General features: G+C 27.4%; 1 protein-coding gene and 1 pseudogene across 3 annotated transcripts; one reads left to right on the top strand and one right to left on the bottom strand.

Annotated features, from left to right (window-relative positions):
* The first annotated feature begins 3,533 nt into the window (after positions 1–3,533).
* On the top strand, positions 3,534–6,775 carry LOC111316753 (ninja-family protein AFP3-like). 2 transcript variants are annotated; one of them, XM_022918855.2, is made up of 2 exons: positions 3,534–4,388; positions 6,160–6,775. In XM_022918855.2, exons 1-2 carry the CDS (start codon positions 3,791–3,793, stop codon positions 6,570–6,572), a joined length of 1,011 nt encoding a protein of 336 aa, XP_022774590.2. In that variant the 5' UTR covers positions 3,534–3,790; the 3' UTR covers positions 6,573–6,775. The 2 variants fall into 2 exon arrangements, with proteins under 2 accessions (XP_022774590.2, XP_022774591.2); XM_022918856.2 differs by having other exon boundaries at positions 3,540–4,388; positions 6,181–6,775.
* A 3,416-nt stretch (positions 6,776–10,191) lies between these two features.
* On the bottom strand, positions 10,192–14,093 carry LOC111316752 (LRR receptor-like serine/threonine-protein kinase RPK2 pseudogene; annotated as a pseudogene). The gene has a single exon (XR_016333173.1). The product of XR_016333173.1 is annotated as an LRR receptor-like serine/threonine-protein kinase RPK2 pseudogene (transcript).
* Between the last annotated feature and the right edge of the window lie 6,108 nt (positions 14,094–20,201).

Raw genomic sequence — 20,201 nt, 5'->3', positions numbered from 1 at the left:
TTTAAAATTATACTCATAATAAAAATTATATTTATATAATTAAAAAATCAACTAATATATTATAATTTAATTAAACAATCAAATTCACACGTAATGAATATTTGTTGAATGTTGGTATAGAGGATAATGATTATGAGTTGAGTGATTAAAAATTAAAAAAATATGTTCAAAAAAATTAAAATTATTTAGAGAAAATTTTTGAGAATTTTCAAAAGAATTTTTTTAATTTTTAATTTTTAATATTTTAAAATACTTTACCTTTGCATTTGCATTATCATAATGCAAATTAAGACTTAAATATAAAATTAATTTTTACATCAAAAAAATAAATTTAATTGATTGAACTAGCTTATTATAATATGTATATACGTTAATATATGAATAAAATGCTATCAATAAAAAATAATAAATATTAAATTAAATATTAAATTTAAATTATTTATATAATTATTCACAAAAAATTTATATTTTAACACTTATATTTTTTTAATCTCTAAATTACGATCTCTTTAAATATATATATATATATGTAAACTCTAAGAACATAATCTAATTGATTAGTGGCTCATTCTTTGACAATAATATCGAATATATGACTTTGCAATGATATAAAATTCATCTTGTTTCGATTCAATCAACTAAACAATACATAACACTTGGCCAACAAAACTCTTAAGAGGTTGATCATCAATAGCCTCTACCATTCTTTTATTATGAATTGTTCGATTATGTATAATACTATTTTTTTTTTATAAAAATATCACAAGATCTGAAAATAAAAAAATAATTACATATATTAAATTTATTAAATTAAATATAAATTTTGCTAATGAATGTTTTAAAGATATGCACTTAAGGAGTATTTTAGTGTGATAAAGTAACTTTATTGTTAGTGTGAGAATATTTCCTTCAAGTAAAAAAAAATAAACTACTATTTGATTGACAATGACATGAACTTAAGGAAAAAGATCCAAAGATTTGAATCTAATACCATGATTAATTAGTGACACCAATTTTAACAAAAAAAAAAGGAGAAAATAAAACTAAGAACTTACACTATTTTGTTTTTTTTATCTTTCATCTTTTTGCATATAAATTTCATTTATCTTATCTTATGTTGTTACTTTAAAATATGTTTAATGTATAAAATTATTATAAGATTCGATAAGATAATATTATAAATATGATTAAATTAAATAATATTATTTTATTTTATATTTGATGTATATAAAAATTAAAATATAATAATTTGATTTATTGATTAAAATTATGTTTTCTTAAAATTTATATATTTAAATTATTAATATAATTTTTAAGAGTATAATAAAAAATATAAATTTTTTTAAATTAAAATTAATTATTTTAAGATTTAATTATTTTATATAAAGTAATAATTAATTTTTTTATAATTAAAAATATTTTTAAATACAAATCAAATATCATATAAAATAATTATTATTTTATACACTTATGATAATCTTAACAGATATTTTTATTCTCTCAAGCTAAAATATTAATAAGAATTTTTAAAGCAACAATTGATATCGTGGCATTGATTCCAAAAATGTCATATCAAACTCAAATGTCGTTTGCAATGATTTTTCGAATCATTACACTTTTATTTTTCGTTTGTTTAAGAGGATTTTACTTTTTGTAAATCTTTTTTTTCAAAATCAACGAATATTTGTTAGTTATTTCACTCAAACCAGAGGGTTAAAATAGTAATTAAAAATAAAGTACTGTGGTATAAAAAATATAAGTTAATGTTTGAGTTTATGATACATTTTAATTATTTCCCATTTTGAAATGTGATGTTATTTTTTATCATTTACTTTTATTTCTTAAAAACTTTTAAAGAAGTGAATTTAATTAAAAATAATAATAATTAAACTAAATTAATTATTAAAATATTAATTTTTTTTTTTAATTTCATACTTTCAAAAGGATTAAGGTTTCATAAGATGACAACAAAAAAATTATTCCTACTACATCGTATAAGATTAAGATCCAATGAAAATTAAAATAAACAATATTCGTTGGTCGTTAATCAAACACCCATGGATGCTACGTTATCCACGGAAAGACCACTCCTTACGTGTCAATAGAGATCGCGAGTAGATGTCCACAAGCGTACACGTTCAGACAAAAAACTTAGAAAGATTCCAACACGAATGCCGAGGTTGTCTATCCAGGTGTCATCTCCCTTTCTCATCTTCAGCTAAAGCTTAGCCCCAGAATTTTTTAAAAAAATTAAAAAGGTTTTATTACACTTACATCCCATATGATTTCAAGTTTTGCAAAACATATCCTTTTTATCTTTTGCACTATACATCTTGCAATTTCAACATGTTATAACTTGTAAGAGATTACAAACATTAAATTTTAACAAAAAAATTCCAGAAGCACCCTTATGTCTCAAAAGAAATTATTTTTGTTGACATATAAGATTAATTTTATAATTTTACTAGATAATTGTTGATTATTTATAATTTCACTAGATAATTGTTGATTGTTTTTTAAGACATATAGATTTTGATTTAAACAGATAATCTAATAAAAATAATAGACTTGCAAAAGAATAGGTAATAGTGGAGCTAGAATTTGAGCTCTTAAGCATGTTTTGACACTTAAATGAGTGATTTATGCAAAAAGAATGTAAGTTGAATGAGAGAATTATACAATTCTAAGGGTCATTATTGTTATACCATAATCAAAGTTTAAGATTATTATTGTATAACTACAATATCATTAATAAATTATCATATAAATAACAAAATTAATTATCAAAATACTAAATACATAAAAATAAAAGTTCTATTTTTTTTTATATTAGTGAGTAGATACAAACTTATCTTCTCTCTTTATTAATTAATTTTTTAAAAATTTGAAAACTTTAAAAAGTATAAAGTTATCCTTTAAAACGTATTAAGGTATATTTATCCTTAAACTTAATTTTTTAGGAAAAAATGATTAAATTCAAACCTAATTATTTTACAAAACTATTTAATTATTATTTGATCTAATGTTAATGAGTATAAGCTTATAAATATTTATTTTTGAAATATTAGATTAAAAGAGTGTGCAATTGACACATTACAAAATATGAGTGTCTCAAATGAAAAATTAAAAAGTTATAGGATATATGTGAAACAGTTAAACCACTTCAACGACAAAATGAAAGTTAAGTAGCTAAACTAAGATCAAGGCAAGGACAGATTTTTTTAGCTCTGCCCAATGAACGTAGCAATTAATTGTGTCTCCCGTACTGTAAGTAGGACACGTGTAAAAGGAAAAGCGATAGAGTCATGTTTAAAGAAACCAACGACTTGGCGACAGCTCGTTAGAAGTCATCTTCGAATCTGAGGTTTTTTTTTTTTATTTAATTTATGTTATTTTTTCAAACAACAACACGTGGGGTCAGCTCCTTTCTGTGGGGTGCTCTTCATGTCCGCCACGTGTCCATTTGCATGAGCGGCATTTTTTAGGGCATTCTTGTCATTTAATCCAATATTTTCTTTTCTTCTTTTTTTTTCTCTTCACTTGTTATTCTTTCAATTTCCTCCATTTTCCTTTGGATTTGTTCCTCTTTTTCTCTTTTTTAACCTGTTGGTCTTTTTAATGAAAAATGGGAACTTTGAGGTTTCTTTCGGTGTCTAGATTTTACATTTATAATTCCATGTGTTATAAAATTTAATTTCCTCACTTTTTTCTTCTTTTAATAATTTTGGTTTGTGTTTCAACGGCAAAAGCCGAGGAAATTGGAAGAAAAGAAACCTAACAAAACATTTCCATGCAAATGCTCAATCTTCCAAGGGATCTACTTCAAAGATTCATGTCATCAAGCGACCATTTTTCTCACAGAAATCATGAAGAGGAAGAAAATGATGAAGAAGAAGAGATTGAGTTAAGCTTAGGACTTTCATTGAATGGTCGTTTTGGGGTTGATCCCAGAGCCAAAAAACTCACTAGATCATCTTCAATACCAGATTTCATCAACAACTTAGCAAGAAAAGACACTAATGAATCTTTTTCTTCTTTGTTCCCCATGGCTTGTGGTTCTCTTGTGAGGACATGTTCTTTGCCTACAGAGACACAGACAGAGGAAGAGTGGAGGAAGAGGAAGGAGTTGCAAAGTTTAAGGAGAATGGAAGCTAAGAGAAAGAGATCAGAGAAACAGAAGAATTTAAAAGCTGAGAGGCATAGGAATGGAGGGGGTTTTGGTGAAGAGAATTGTGAAGAAGATAAGAGAGAAGAGGCTGGGAATGGAGCTAGTTGGGTTAATGGTGGTAGAGGACCTTGTGAAGGAGTAGCTGCTTCTCTGGGTTCAATTGGATCCCAAGGTAGTGGTTCCTTGGGGATATCAGAACTTGAGAGCCAACCAACTCAAGGTATCAAAAATTGTGCAGCCCCTTATTTTGTTCCTCATGAAAAACTTTTTCCTCATTTTTGTTAGTTTACTCATGCTTTATCCATCTTGATTGTTGTTATTTTTACTAGTATTAATGTCCTATTATTTGCTATTTGATCTTGAAACTAGTCAGGTAGTGTTTGTTTTGTCCTTTTTTTTCCCTTATAATTAATAGTAATATAAAAGTTAGGAAAACTGAGATTCTCTTGCCATAATCATGTTGATTTGTTCTCGAATTTCAGTATTTCACAACCTCTTTTGCGCTTTGATTAGGGTGACATATTTTAATTGTATTTAGATGCAAGTCATTGGGTTGACTGGTTGGTTCATGTGGTCTATGACTGATCACATAGATGGATTGCAGCCAAAACATGATGTTGCTAGTCCAGTAGTCCAGTGGAAATGCCACACTGATCTCTGAAAGGTTATCTTTTAGATGCTTGTCTTCCTTCAGTTGATATATCATCTCGAATTGCTGTCATGTTATAGTTGTGCTTTAGTTGAACTAAGGATGTCCTAGTTTTTACCTAAGATCCAATGACAAAGAATGGAAAATGAGGATCAGACATTAGTTAAAATTGTACCACTTCTTGAGATACAGACTAAATCCAAGTGAAGAATAATGCACTAAATGGCAGTTATCTATTACTATACTTTCCACTGATTCATAGTTTTAGCAAACATGGGTCGATAGCTTTTTGCTGTTTGAATTTTGTGAGTATCTTGTGGACCTGCGGATATCGATTTGCCTGTTTCGATCCTTCTAGGTGAAAAATTGACTACACATTGAACAAAGAGGAAGTTGTCGTTTTTGATAGTGTTGGTATAGGTGATATAGGAAAATTTAGTGGCATAATTGCTCTGTTTTATTATTTTTGAACATCCATGTATGAAATCATTCCAAAGATATTCCGTGAAATGGAGGCATGATTTACAATTTTAGAAAAATTCTACTCAGTCTTTTCAGTATCAACCTCATGACATAACTTCATAGCTCCTTTGAACTTTTTGATAGCTTAAAGTGGAAAATTTGACATGGAAGAGAGGAAAATTTGACATGGAAGAGTGGAAGAGTGAAAAAGAAGTTCTAGAGACTGATAACCGATTCTAATAACAGTAACGCTGCTATCATATCTCAATGCTAACTTCCTCTTCTGATGCCTTTTGATAGCGTCAACAAATTTTCGAGTTGACCGAATGAAATGTTATCATCTCATCAGAAAGTGGATTTTGGTATTTATTTATTTATTTTTAGCAATGGAGCCTATGAAAAGGAAAAGTATGCAGGGAGCAGGTTATTTATGCTATTAATCCTCCTCTAGTAAATTGCTGACGAGCTATGCTACATTTTTATAATTACTTGTTTCGATACCTTATGCTTACTGAGGATATGAACTTGAATAAGTACAGCATACACTTGGCAATTCATGTATTCATATATGTTTATTTTGTGTCTAACACGTATAAAACAAAAGAATTATTATGTCATAATTCGTGTTAACACAAGAAACACAACACATTTTTTTGGTTTTTGCCAAACCAATATATGGCTTTTGTTAAAATTGTAAGTAGTATCTCTTTCATGTCTTTTTTTTTGTATTATTTTCATATTATCAGGAACAGGAGTAGTAATACCCTACGATATTACAAAATGGTTTAGTTTGTTGTTTTTGTTGTTATCTTAAACTTGCATTTAGCTTGAGCTCATATATATATATATATATATATATATATATTGCATTAAACTAAAGGAACTTGTAAATGCCGTGAAGAAAGAAGCCCTACCAGTGTGCAATCTGCAGCAGAGACTGAGCAGAAACCAATCATCGTCCCTGCAACAATCTTGACTCGAAAATCAGAAAAGTTAGGTGGAGTTGAGACAGAGAATCAACCTATTGAACCAGCGGCAGCTGAAAAGAGGGTTAAGGAAGTGGTGAGGAACATATTTGATGATATGCCTTATGTATCAACAACAGGCGATGGCCCCAATGGGAAAAGAATAGAAGGCTTTCTTTACAGATATAGAAAGGGTGAGGAGGTGAGAATAGTTTGTGTTTGCCATGGCAGCTTCCTCTCCCCAGCTGAATTTGTCAAGCATGCTGGTGGTGGTGATGTAGCACACCCACTAAAGCATATTGTTGTTAGTTCTTCTTTCCTTTTCTAATGCAAATCCCACGGTTTGAAGGAATGCAGAGAAAAGGTTAATGAAGCTTAGCCTTTATTGATTTCAGAATCTCCTTTCTTTTATTCTGGACTCGGCTATTAACTTTTTAGTGAATCAAGCTTCAAGTTTGGAAAATTAAGAGGGGTGCATCATTTTCGTTTCAAAACATCGGATGTGAAATTCAGAGCTAAATTCGGAGCTTATCTTGATTGATTTATCGGATGTTGATTCTTCCAATCTTTCACCAATTCTATTTTCATTCAGAACCGTAAAATGCTTCCATTAGCATCACATGCTTAGGGAAAGGAATCCTTGGATTTCCTTCGCGGGACATCCGAAACAGCAAAATCATCAAAGGAAAAATTGAAGTGAAAGAGGATTGATTTGGTTACTCAAGAACTAAAGAAAAAAAAAAGAATTGAAGGTATCGGTATCCCTCAAGAAGGAACAATAATTTAGATAATGTTTGGTATGAAGTGATTATTTAAAAAATCATAATTTATATGTGATTAAATCATATTTGGTAACCATTTAATAATTTTATGTGACGATGAATTTAGATAATTTAAAATGATTAGATTATTAACTTCAAGGGTGATTTAATTCTCATCCAAAGGTATGAAAAAATTTTACCATCGAAGTGAAATTATATGTAAAATTAACGAAAGTCAATATTATTCATTTAATATGTGAATTAAAAAAATTTTTTTTTTAAATTAATTATAATTATTTTATATTATAATTTTTATATTTTCAAACTAATAATTATTTTCACAAGTTTAAAAATGTTTTGTGTGATTTTTTTAATTTTTTTAATTTATATATAATATAATTTGTTGGTTTTAATATATTAATTTTATTTTCTAATCCAAATATTTTTTACATAATTTATACTATAAAAACTAGTTTATTATTTAACAAATATATTTTTAATTTAATAATTTAATAATATTATTATAAAGTAAATAAAATATTACTAATATTTTATATATAAATTATTATTTTTAAATAATATTAAAATTATTAACTTATGTAGTTATGGTAATATATATGATTATTTTGATGCTTTCAAATAAAATAATATTTAATTTTTAATAAAAACCAAATACAATAATCTTTATTTACGAAAAATTAATGATTTTTAATCAAACAGAATAATTTGATATAATAAGTGATAAAATTACCTTAATAATAAAATTATTTTATTAATTAAATTATCATAATAATTTTAAAAATGATAATCGAAACATTACCTTAAACATCGCCAATAACAGTACAATGGCAGAGTTATTACAAACCTAACTGAGAATGGCAGTGATTTTACGGGTGAGCTGCTCAGTTTGATTGCTCCATCTCATAACCCACAACCTCAGTCCTTTGTTAACTCCATATATAACCCAATATTCTTACAACATAATTATGATATAATATTTTCAACTCTTATTTTAAGTAAATAATATAATTTAAATATTTCAAATTGAATAAAATTAGAAAGTGATCATGCATTTGTATTTGACATTTATTGAAATTTAATTAGGATTATTGTCATGTTTGGCTTTTGGATTACATATTTTTTAATATGATACTTGTATTTTAAAGATATTCAATGTGGTATCTAAGATTAACATTGTTAATACAAAAAGGGTTAATGTTAAGAATAACAATTAAATTATAGTAAAAATTTTAATGTAATAAATAAATTTAAAAAATTTTTAATATAATATTTAAATTATGAATATATTAATTAATGTAAAATTTAAAAAATTTATCCGTCATGCCTTATAATTTGAAATTAATCATATTATACATGAATATTATATTAATTAACAAATTTATAATTTAAGTATCACATATATTAAAAAAATTTTAAATTTAAATACTATATTAAATATCTCACTATAATCTAAAAATTATTCGTGTTATTAACCAAATAAAAAATGATGACATGACAACCAATCAATGGGATCATGCCATTTAACATAATCAAATTGAGGATTTCCCCATTTTCAAGTATTCTTATTTCTCATATGTAAGTACATATTTTTTTTAATTAAAAAAAAACGAGTTAATGTCATAGATGTTCTCTAAACTATAATAAAATATTTAATATAATATTTAAATTTTAAAAATTTATAATTTAATATTAAATTATAAATTTATTAATTAATGTGATATTTACTTTTAATATAACTAATTTCAAATAATAATATATGAGGAATAAAAAATTTTTAAATACTATATTAATTAACAGATTTAAAGTTTATATATTTTATTAGAAATTTTTAAAATTTTGATATCATATTAAATATTTTATTATAATTTTGATATTAATTCAAAAAATATACAAATACATATTCTTGACAAAAAATAATATAAATACGTATACTTGTCTATTCTTTTAAAGACGAAGTCTATGTTAAAAGCAATTTATAAACTATTATTAATTTTTATTTTTCTTTTCAAATGAGATCTTCAAAAGTATGTGATGCAATGAATTTGGGTAATTATATCATTGGATCTTAGTTTGTCAATGGAATTAAGATGCAATAATTCACAAAACATAGGAAAAGTTCCTTAGGACAATTTTTTTAATAAAATTATAAATAAAAGAGAAGTTACAATTATAACAAAATATTATATTCATGTATAAAATTATAAGTATAAAATAAATTATAATCATAATTAAATATTAAAATTTATGTATAAAAACTTATTAAATATCCAATCAACATATTAAAGCATAACTTAATAAATTCAAATAAAATTAAATCAAAACTCACGTAAACATAAAATTTCAAGATTTTAAGATTTCTTCTTTATTATTAAATCAAAGTCTGATTAGCTCATTCAAATAAGTTTTAATTATAAAATAGAAATACACGTGATTTTAGTTATAAAGTAAGAACCATAAAAACAAATAAAAAAAACAATTTTTTTAGAAATTATTCTTGGGTTTGTCTTTCAATTTAAATTAAAATGTAAAAAAAAAATTAAATAGGTATTAATATAGAATAATATAGTTATCATATACTAATCTAAACAACACATAATTATTTATTATTATTTATTTTTTAACAAATGGAGGTCGAAGGTTGAATTATATATACAAAGAAAGATAACTCCTTTCCTTATTAACATCCTACAAAAGTTTGAATTTACAGTCCATGGAATGCGTTTGCAACAGCAAAGTTAGCAATTTCAAGAGGAAATCTCGCAAGTATTTATTTCTTAATCTTGGGTCAAAAAATGATATCAGAAGTTTGCATATATCAAAGGAAATGCTGCAGATCATTCCAATGTCATACTCTTAAACTAGATGCACTATCCTTTAGATTTTGAAGATTATCTGATACACAGAGGGAATATGTTCATTTTGAAGTGCTGACACAACTTTATTTGCATTTGCAATCCTCTTAACAATGGAACAATCATTGTACCTGATAATGGATGTAGTGTTCGGTGTAAATTCAGATATTAAATGATTTAATTTGATTCAAATTTGAATTAATTTTGAAACTGAACCTTACCTCACCCCGTAGCTTCAACTGTTCAACATCACTTGCCTTCTAGAGTTCCAGAAGTATCTTTCATATAGATTAAACTAAAATAGACATGACACTGAACTGTAAAGTGGAAAACTATTCTATTGTTTTATTAGGACATCAAATGAAGCTCAGATACACGTACAACTTGAATTTAAAAAAACAAAAAAAATCTGCATTCTTCTGCAGAGTCATCCGAGAAATAGCATCAGAAAAATGGGGGAAAAACTCTGTTACAATTTACAAAGTGGCAATAACTACAGCTTTAGAACTCTACCTAAAAGGCCAGCCGGCGACAATGACCTACAAACACTGTTAGTCAATAGAAGCTTTGTCAGGTAAACTAGCAAGATGGTGGCTGAAGTTGCTTCAGCCGCCGTACTACTTGCTTCATAGTAGGTCTGGTAGAGAGAGAATCAACGGTACACACAACTGCCAAGTGTAGAACTTCGACCAAGTCATTTTGGGGACCTGCATCCCATAGCCCTGCAGTGAAGAATTCCTTTGCCTGGCCTTGTCGCAAGAGCAAACAGGACCATTGAACAATGTTGAAACCATTTCCATAGCGAGAAAACGAGGGATCCAAGGCTTTCTTATCTGAGAGCAACTCAAGAAGCACCACCCCATAACTGTAAACATCAGCTTTATCAGAAACACGGCAAGTCATTGCATATTCCGGAGCAACATACCCAAAAGTTCCAGCAACACCCGTGGTAGCATGGGTTTCTGAAGTTCCCAAAAGTCTGGCCAAACCAAAGTCTGATAAATAAGCATTGTAATCATCATCCAACAGGATATTGCTGGGCTTGACATCGCGGTGGAGAATACGTGGGACACATTGATCATGTAGGTAAGCAAGAGCACGGGCTATGTCCAAAGCAATCTTGTAAAGTATCCTCCAATCCACAGCTCTTGTGGACCTCTCCTGAATAAAATTCTCCAAGTTACCACCTGACAAATAATTGTATACAAGGAATGTCTCCGTTTCACTGGCATGATAACCAATTAAAGTGACAAGATTTGGGTGGCGCAACCTCCCAAGGATTTTAATTTCTGCATCAAACTGTTGAAAGCCTTGCAACCGTCCAATTGCAAGCCGCTTTATTGCCACCAAAACTCCAGGAGAGATCTCAGCTTTATAAGTGGACCCAAAACCTCCATTCCCAATACAGTTGCTGGCATTGAAATTCCCTGTGGCCTGCACAACGCTGTCAAATGTCAAAGGGACCCCAATGTCGTTGAAAATTGTCACTTCTTTTTTGGTGGTGCTGACAATTTTGGATTTTGAATTCCACTTCCTGGTATAGAGGAATAAAATAACAAGAGCCAGAAGAACTGATACAATGGCTGAAGCAGAAGTTATTGATGCTATCTCGATTGCATTGAAACCATTATTTCTATTCATTTGAGTTGTGGATCCCGTTGGTGATGCAGCATAATTTTGTGAATCACCTGCTCTTGCTTCATCTGAAGATGGCATTAATGAGTACACATGGCAAGGCTGTAGAAGAGGGTTTCCAAGAAGACCGCTGCATTTCATCAAATTATTACTTGATGGCAGTGGCCCAGACAAGTTATTGAAGGATACATTGAATACAGAGAGCATGGTCAAATTTGCCAAACCAGAGGGAATTTGCCCAGACAGTTTGTTGTTATTGAGCAGAAGAACAGTCAGGTTTCTCAAGTTAACCAGATTTTCAGGAATTTCACCAGAAAGAGAATTTGATGACAGCTCCAGCATTTCTAAAGATTCCAACAGCCCAAAGGTGAAAGGAATAGATCCGATCAGATTGTTACCAGCCAAAGAAAGATACCTGAGATCCTTCATCTGCCCAAAACTGTTTGGAATCTGGCCTTTTAACAGGTTCCAGCTCAAATTAAGAGAAACAAGGGAAACCAAGTCTCCAATGTTAGGGGGAATGGGCCCAGTTATTTGATTCACAGACACATCCAGAAATTTGAGCGATTTGCAAATTTTACTGATTTCGGCAGGAATCTGACCAGACATTCTGTTGTAGCTAACATTAACAAACAGTGCATTCAATCCTTTGCAGTTCTCAAACAAATTCCCTGGGAATGGTCCACTGAGCAAGTTTTCTCCGGCATAAAATGCATAAGAAATCTGTTTCCCTAATCTTTGAGGTGCAATTGGCATTGACAAGACACTGCCAGTAAAGTTGTTACCTCCAAAGTTGTGAAACACAGCAGGACCACCATCTCCTCCAAAAAACTCAAAAGATGTTCCAACCTGAGCTTTACTTGCAAAGAAAGATAAATATGCAGAAGTTGGGTTGAAGGGTTCAGAGGAATACGAATCTGAGGTAAGAACATCAGGGCATCCATGGTTATAGAATCTAGGGATAGAACTTGACAAGGAATTTTCACTGACATCAAACACACTCATACAAGGAACTGCAAGTTCCTCAGTAAGCGCTCCGGTAAGGCGCTTATTTGAGCTTAGGTAAAGGTACCGGAGCTTCTTGCAGAGACTAAGACCAAAAGGAATTTCCCCAGAAAAAAAATTCTGAGCCAAATTTACCATCTCCAAGTTATCACAAGCACCCCAATCACTTGGCAAGTTGCCCTCAAGCGTTGCCCTTGGAGCCCATAATACCCTCAGCTTTGAAAGCTTTGTAATTTCATCAGGAATCCCACCTTGGTAAAAATTAAAATCATCATTTACAGAACTTGGATCTCCTTTAGCCATAGCAAGGTCATCATATGGATTAAACATAGTTGAGAGAACAAGCACAGTCAATCCAGAACAATTCCCAAGCTCAACAGGTATCTGACCACTCAAACTATTCCTCGAAACATCCAACACTTCAAGATTCTGAAGCTGACCAATTTCACGCGGTATCCCTTCCTCCAACAAATTTGTATACAACAACAATGACCTCAACTGACTACACTTCCCCAAACTAGCAGGAATCTGCCCATGGAAGTAATTCCCTGACAAATCCAAATGCTCAAGTTTACAACCTTCACCGATATCAGCTGGCAACAACCCACTGAGCAATGTAAAGGACAAGTAAACACCTCTAAACCTTCCAACAAATCCGGGAATGGTTCCATTCACAAGATTACCAGCCAAATTCAATATGTCCATTTGTTCCAAACTCGAAAGCCACCTCGGTATCCCTCCACTAATGTTATTAAACCCCAAATTAAGAACTCTCAAATTCTTTAACCCAGTAACGCTAACAGGCAATGGCCCAGATAACAAATTGTTCTCTAAATCAAGTACTTCCAATTTTTCCAACTCCCAAATTTCAGCAGGAATTTCACCACTAAATCTATGAAAAGGAAGTGATAAAATTCTAAGTTCACTCAATTTTCCAATAGAAGGTAACAACTTTCCAGACAAACTCCCATTACTTTCCCCACAATTCCTTCTAATACCAAATCCATAAAATGGAAATAAACCGTAATCAGAACAAGAAAACGAGACAGAAGCAACGGTATTTTTGGAATTACCTTTTTGCCTTTTTCCAAAACCGGTTATGTTAAGAGACAAAACCTTGGAGCTTTTGTCACATGTAACACCCGACCATGAACAGTGATGGGAAGTTTCGGTCCAAGTGGACAAAAGCCCTGAAGGATCTGAGACAGACTTCTTAAACCGAAGAAGAACAGCTTTGTCAGAAGAATCATCACTCAAAACGACACTGCTCAATACACAGAAGAAGAGTAAGAAAAATGGCTGCCACTTGATAACTGAAGCTGAAAAAGAACCCATTTCCTTAGATGCCCTTTTCAAAGGGTACTATAGAAACACTTAAAAAAGCTTCCTTTTAGCTTTTTATATAAGAATTTGAAGTTGGAAATCTGGGTTTCTCTTCTGGTTTGAGTTTTTTTGAAAACCCTAACCCTAATTTTTTGGGCTGTTTGGGTAGAGAGAAAAAATAAAATGAAGGAAAACCGAGAAAGAGTAAAAATACAACAACGAAAGACGCGTTTTACTTTCCTTTTTGGTTCTTCTCTCGTCTTTCTCTGTTCTTTCTGCTTGGAACTTTCCATTTTTTAATTTAGGAGAAAATTATGAACAGGTATAGAAAGTTTGCCATATTTATGAAAAGCTCCGAAATGTTTTGCTTAATTTTTAATTGAGTCCTTATTGATTAGATTTTAATTTTATGTAAGTTTCCAAATATAATAGACATATTTAAGGGCTGATTTTAATGATTTTGATTTTAAATTGATTTAGTTTGCATTTTGAAGTAAAAAAAATTTTATTTTACATTTTTAATGGTAGCAGACAAATAAAAATAATTTTAAAACTTTTTTTATTTATTTTTATCTTTTCATACATAATGTGCTTGATGGTACAACATAAGTAAGGTAACCTTTTAATTTTATTATTCATAATAAAAATTTTCAATTTTATATTCCATCATAATTTTGAAACTCTTTTGTGCACACAAGAAAACACAAATGGCAAATGAGGTTTGTTGGGTTTTATACTTTTTTTTTTCAATTTTTTTGTTTTATAATGATTTATTTTCTTTAGCCCTTGATAATATTCAATAAACAAATGTTACAAAATATAAGAAAATTATATAACAAAAACATGAAGCATAACAGAAGTTATAAATATATTAGACAATGAATGAATTCAAACTTTTTTCTTTTGTACATGCAAAGGCTCATATTGCATCATGTGTTATCACAATAAAATATAAATTTTATTTTATAAATTTATTATTTTTTTGAGAATGGAAAATTATCAATTATTAAATTTTAAACTTAATTCAATTGATTAATATAATAATACTTAAAATATAACATCCAATAAATTTAAATTTTAAATTTTAATATCTGCAACTTATTTTATCCTTAAATTAGTTTTTTTGTACAAAAAAAAATTTAGCCAATATTTTAACGGGCCTTTTCGAAAGTGAACAAAATTTCCTGGTTCTATTACAAATATTTGGAACTTGTTTTCATTTTGGAATTTCAACTTTATATTTTATATTGGTTTTCATTTTAAATACTTTAAGCCAGTTAGAAAAAATCAAGCAAGGTGGTGTTGGGTCCCACAAACCGTTCATTACACGCATCACGACCGTCAATTTAAGGGCTTAAGGTTGATTTAGACTTTAGCCTCTATTTTTTTTTTTAATTTTTTTCGTTTGATTTGATAGGGTAAAAAGCATACTTTAAACTTTATATTTCACACGTGGCATTGGATTAAGAAATCCACGTGAGGCACCATTCCAGAAGGTAAAGTGAGGGCCATCCCTCCTTTTTTTTTTTTTGGGATTATCTTATTTTTAAGGTTTACGAGGTCCAGAAAAACTAGGGTCCCCACCAAAAAAACCTATGGAATATTCTTGGTTATAAAATATCAACCACTCAAATTAGTAAACGTAAGAAAAATAAATATTAATTTAATTTTTTTTTGAAATTATTAATTAAGTAATATTTAATTAAAAAACTTAGTGATATTTGATTGGTTGAATCAATTTGATTAAAAATTTTAAATTCAAATCTCAATCAGACAAAAGATAAATGAAATGAGTTTTTTTTTTTGTTTTGCAACTAATCACAATAATTATTTGTAACATAAAAAAATTTATTGTTTTATTTTACATTTCTTGTAGTGATCACGTTCTCATCCTATGCATAATTGGCCAACTAATAAACCTATAATGGGGGCATTTGATTACAGAAATTTTGATTTTGTTTTCAAAATTTTACTTATAGGAATATAAATTTTACGTTTGATTTATAGATATTTGATTTTTGAAATATTTTTAGATTCTTAGTAATATTAAAATGTCTTTGTCTTTTTTTAATTTTTAAGATATTGAAAGAAAAGTTATTATTGTTTCACATTTGATTTTAATAATAAATTTTTTTGATTTATTTTACTATTAAAAATTAACGTATTTTAAAAACTTTTAATTACAGTTTTTATTTAGAAATGTAGTCTTTAAAAGAAAGATCATGTTTTTTTTATGTCAAAAATGTAATTTAAAAAAAATAAAGATCACATTTTAAAATAAAAAACGTAGTTTTTGTTAAATAATAAAACACTTTTTTAAATAATAAAGATCAAATTTTTTATGTCAAAAAATGTAATCTTTAAAGATATAATGATCACGTTTCTAACATAAGAAACGTAATCTTTGATAAATAACATAAAACACTTTTTTTAAATAATAAAAACAATGTTTTTTATGTTAAAAATTTAGTCTTTGTGATTTTTTTTTTTAATTTCAAAGACGTCATTTTTCATGAAGAAAATGTCGTTTTTATATTAAAAACTACATTTGCAAATTTATTAACATAATTTTAATTAAACATTGTATTTGTATATTTTCAAGTTAAATATTGCGTTTCTAACATAAAAAATGTCATCTTTAATTAAATAACATCATTTAGTTAAATAAAACTACTTTATCTACTGTATTAAACATTACGTTTAGGGTCATATTAACGTAGTATTTGATATAAATACAATATTTTATATAAGAGTAACATAGTCTTTAATATATTTTATTTTTTATTTTTTTAATAACAAAAACATAATCTTTAACTATATAGAACTTCATATTATTTTAATAAAAAACTGTGTTTATATTTAATAAAATCATTGTCTTTGTTATATAATGAAGAATATTATAGTAAAAATATTTTATTAAGTAATCTAAGTTTTCTCCAACAAACACAAGAAATTAATATTTTCATATTAGGAAGAATCACCTCTAGCTAAAAATTCACACTTTCTTAAGAATTATTTTTCTTCTTAGAATCTAAAATTTTGCTACTTAAATGTCCCTTAACACAATTATAAGAAAAAAAATATCAGGGAGTTTTTTTACTAGTAAATCTTAAAACCTTACTTTCAATGATTTAAAATCTTTAAAAAAAAATCATGAAAACATGATAGTTTGTGTAAATAATAAAATTTTTTAGAAACAACAATTTATATATTTTTTGATTAATCATTTATCATATTTTTAAAATTTTTTAATCATTTTTGAACTGTAAATTAAATGCAAATTTAACTCTCCATTTAGTGAAAATGATTTTTTTTTGTTACATCAGGACGGCAAAGCTCTAATATAAGTAGTAAAGAGGAGGGAGGCTTAACTCGAAATCAAATCCTTAATATTTCCTCAAACGCTTTTAGCCATTAGGTCAAAGGCTTAGGGACCAATGATTTTTTTTCCCCATTGAAAATGAGAACCTAACAGCTTTCTTCTTAAACACTCACAGAGGCATGCAAATTTGGGTTAACATAAAAAAAAATTTACAATAAAGTAAGCATTATTTATTAATAAATTTAGAGTTTAATTTAGTTAATTCGTATAATTATTTTTAAAAGATTATATTTAGTATATTTGAATTCAAATCTCAACACTTATAATTTTTTTAACTTACAAATTATGCTTTTTTTTTTCTAAAAAATGTTATTTATTAACAAAAAGAAAATTGACATTTAGTGCTTAACTTTATTTTATTATATGTTCAACAAGAAGTCCACACTCATAAAAACAAACAAACTACTTATCTCCTCCATATTTACATATTCTAGTATTAGCATATGATTAATATATGGTTAATTAATTTTTACATTAAGGTGATGAAAGAGTGATGAAACCAAGCTTATTAATTATACCTAGCTAATAGGTGCTATTAGTCTTGATTTCTTTTATTAAATGATAAGATGAAGATGGAGTAGCATTATACTAATAATATTAGTCAGATTTCTTATACTATATTCTTATATTCTATTAGTTTATTGAAATCTTGGACAGTAGCCTGCTCAATCATTTAAGAGTGAGAGAATGGAGTTCATTTTTTTTTTTTTTTTTAATTTGTGCCATGCTACTTGCGACTAAGGAAGGGTTATTTCGATTGATAAGAAGAGGGTTTTCAATTTTTTTTATTAATCGAGGTTCAATTTTTGGAAGATTAATTTTGAATGCCCTATATCAATACATGAAGGTATATGTTCTTAAAATTATTTGAAAATAGAATTAAGTAGAAATAAAATTTACGAATATATCTAACCGTATTAAAAAAATTAAAGTTCTAAAATTATTGTATAAAGAAATCAATATAATTAGAGTTTTCAAGCTATATTTAAGGCTCATATATCCATTAATTTTTTATTATATTTTTCATGATGCCTCCTTGTTTTAAATGAGCTTCTATGAATTGTTTGGGTTTTACAATTAAAGGGGTAAATTGCAAAATTTTAAGCCCAATAACTTTGTTTTGCCTTTGTAGAAAGAAAGTTGGATTGTTATAGGTGAAGGTTATGCTGCAAAAGTTATGAGTGGCAACGTTTTATCTGAAGTTATTTGTTTGTTTGTTTTTATTGAAAGTAGTCTTCAACTGGCATATGGTAAAAGCCAATTACAAAACCATATTAAATATTAAAAAAATAATCCTATACATCAAAACAGTATTATTATATCTTATTTGAACGGTTAATATTATGATTGATTTTTATAATATAATAAAATATTTAATATGATACTTGAATTTTTAAAATTTTTAATATAATATTTAAATTATAAAATTATTAATTTATTAATTAATGAATTTGTTAAATAATAAATGTGATGGATAAATAATTATTAAATATTATATTAATTAATAAATTTATAATTTAAATATTACATTAATTTTTTTTTAAAATTTTAATATTATTTAAATATTTTATTATAATTTAAAAATTATTTATACCATTAAATTCAAAATTGTTACGTAAGGCCTCAAAAATGAAGTCAACGATTCCTTTTCATAACAGCCACAGGGCAAATTGATGCTATTTCCTGGCTGAGTTGACCAATCTTATTCCCCACTGATGTAAATGATGGGAAACATGTGATTTTAATTCGGATGGAAAATGAGCAACACTGTGTTTCCCGTGAAGTACTTGTGGATGTCCAAAGTATTGAACTCAATTTGCCAACTCTTTAGTGGTTGAAATTATTTTTTCCTTTTATGATCTATTTAATGTGGTGGTATGTATTCAGGTCAAGAAGCCAGAATTGAAACGTCAATGTCATGTCCATGACATTTGAAATTATTTTGTAAATTAAAAAATATATGAGATAATTGGTGTATTTTCATATTTGCTTCATATAAAATATATATAAAATATAAAAATTATTGTATTAAATTTTATTTGATACATCAAATAGGAAATTTATTTTTTAATTTTTTCAAATCGATATATAACTGTTATTAAAATTTTAAATTGTTTTATTTTTATATGTTTTGATTCTTGTTAAAAGTGATAAGAAAATACTATTTTTTTGGAAAAGGGTAAAAGAATTGAAAAATTATTTAATTTCCTAACATTTTATTATAATAATAAAGTTTCGACTTTTTATTTTGGATTAATTAAATTTTTAAATATCTATTTTTATCTAATTAAATCTTTAAATATTTATTTTCACTTCAATTTAAATTTGAGGTCTCGTTTTAATAGAAATAAATATTGACAATTAACTAATTTTCGCTTAATAAAAGTTCGATTGATAAAAATAAAAGCTCAAAACTTAATTGATCGTAATAGAATGATACAAATTTTGAAATATTTAATTTTTATTCAAAACGCTTTTTACTTTTTTGCTTATTTTTATTTAAGCTTTATTTATAATTTTATGTCTAATTCCTTTTTTACTTTTAATTTTTCATTCTTCATAAAAAAACACAAAAAAAAATTCTTTTCTTTTTTTCATTTTTTTCAACTTTTTCTTTCTTTTTGTCAAACATATATTATCGGTGTCATACTTAGTAATCAACTCGGGAAAGTTAGAGCATAGTAAGTAATGGTTAGCTATTATCTATTGATTTAAATTCTTGAAGGGAAAAAGACTTAAATGCAGTTAAAATGTGAAGAGATTTTTTTGCCAAAAAAAATTTTGTTAAAAGATTTCAATTCATCCTACAGCTTAAGTGAAAAATATACAAAAAAGAGTAAAAAGTAATTAAAGAGAAAAGTGAAAATATAGAAGAGTAGGGAAGATATACAAAAGAGATGAGAAAGTTATCAGAGAAAGAGAAAAGAGAGTCTACCTTTCCTAAGCCATCGTAGCTCATTTTATCCTTTCTTATAATG

This window comes from Durio zibethinus, chromosome 24 (assembly GCF_047325235.1).
Source record: "Durio zibethinus cultivar Kanyao isolate XHJ-2024 chromosome 24, ASM4732523v1, whole genome shotgun sequence".
NCBI lineage: Eukaryota > Viridiplantae > Streptophyta > Magnoliopsida > Malvales > Malvaceae > Durio > Durio zibethinus.
Note: the sequence above shows the minus strand (reverse complement) of the source record. Positions and strands in the feature narration are given on the sequence as shown.

Coding starts and splice junctions, on each gene's coding strand:
- LOC111316753 (XM_022918855.2), top strand. CDS start 3,791: ATGCAAATGCTCAATCTTCCAAGGGATCTACTTCAAAGATTCATGTCA. Junction 4,389..6,159: donor TGAGAGCCAACCAACTCAAG/GTATCAAAAATT, acceptor ATTAAACTAAAG/GAACTTGTAAATGCCGTGAA.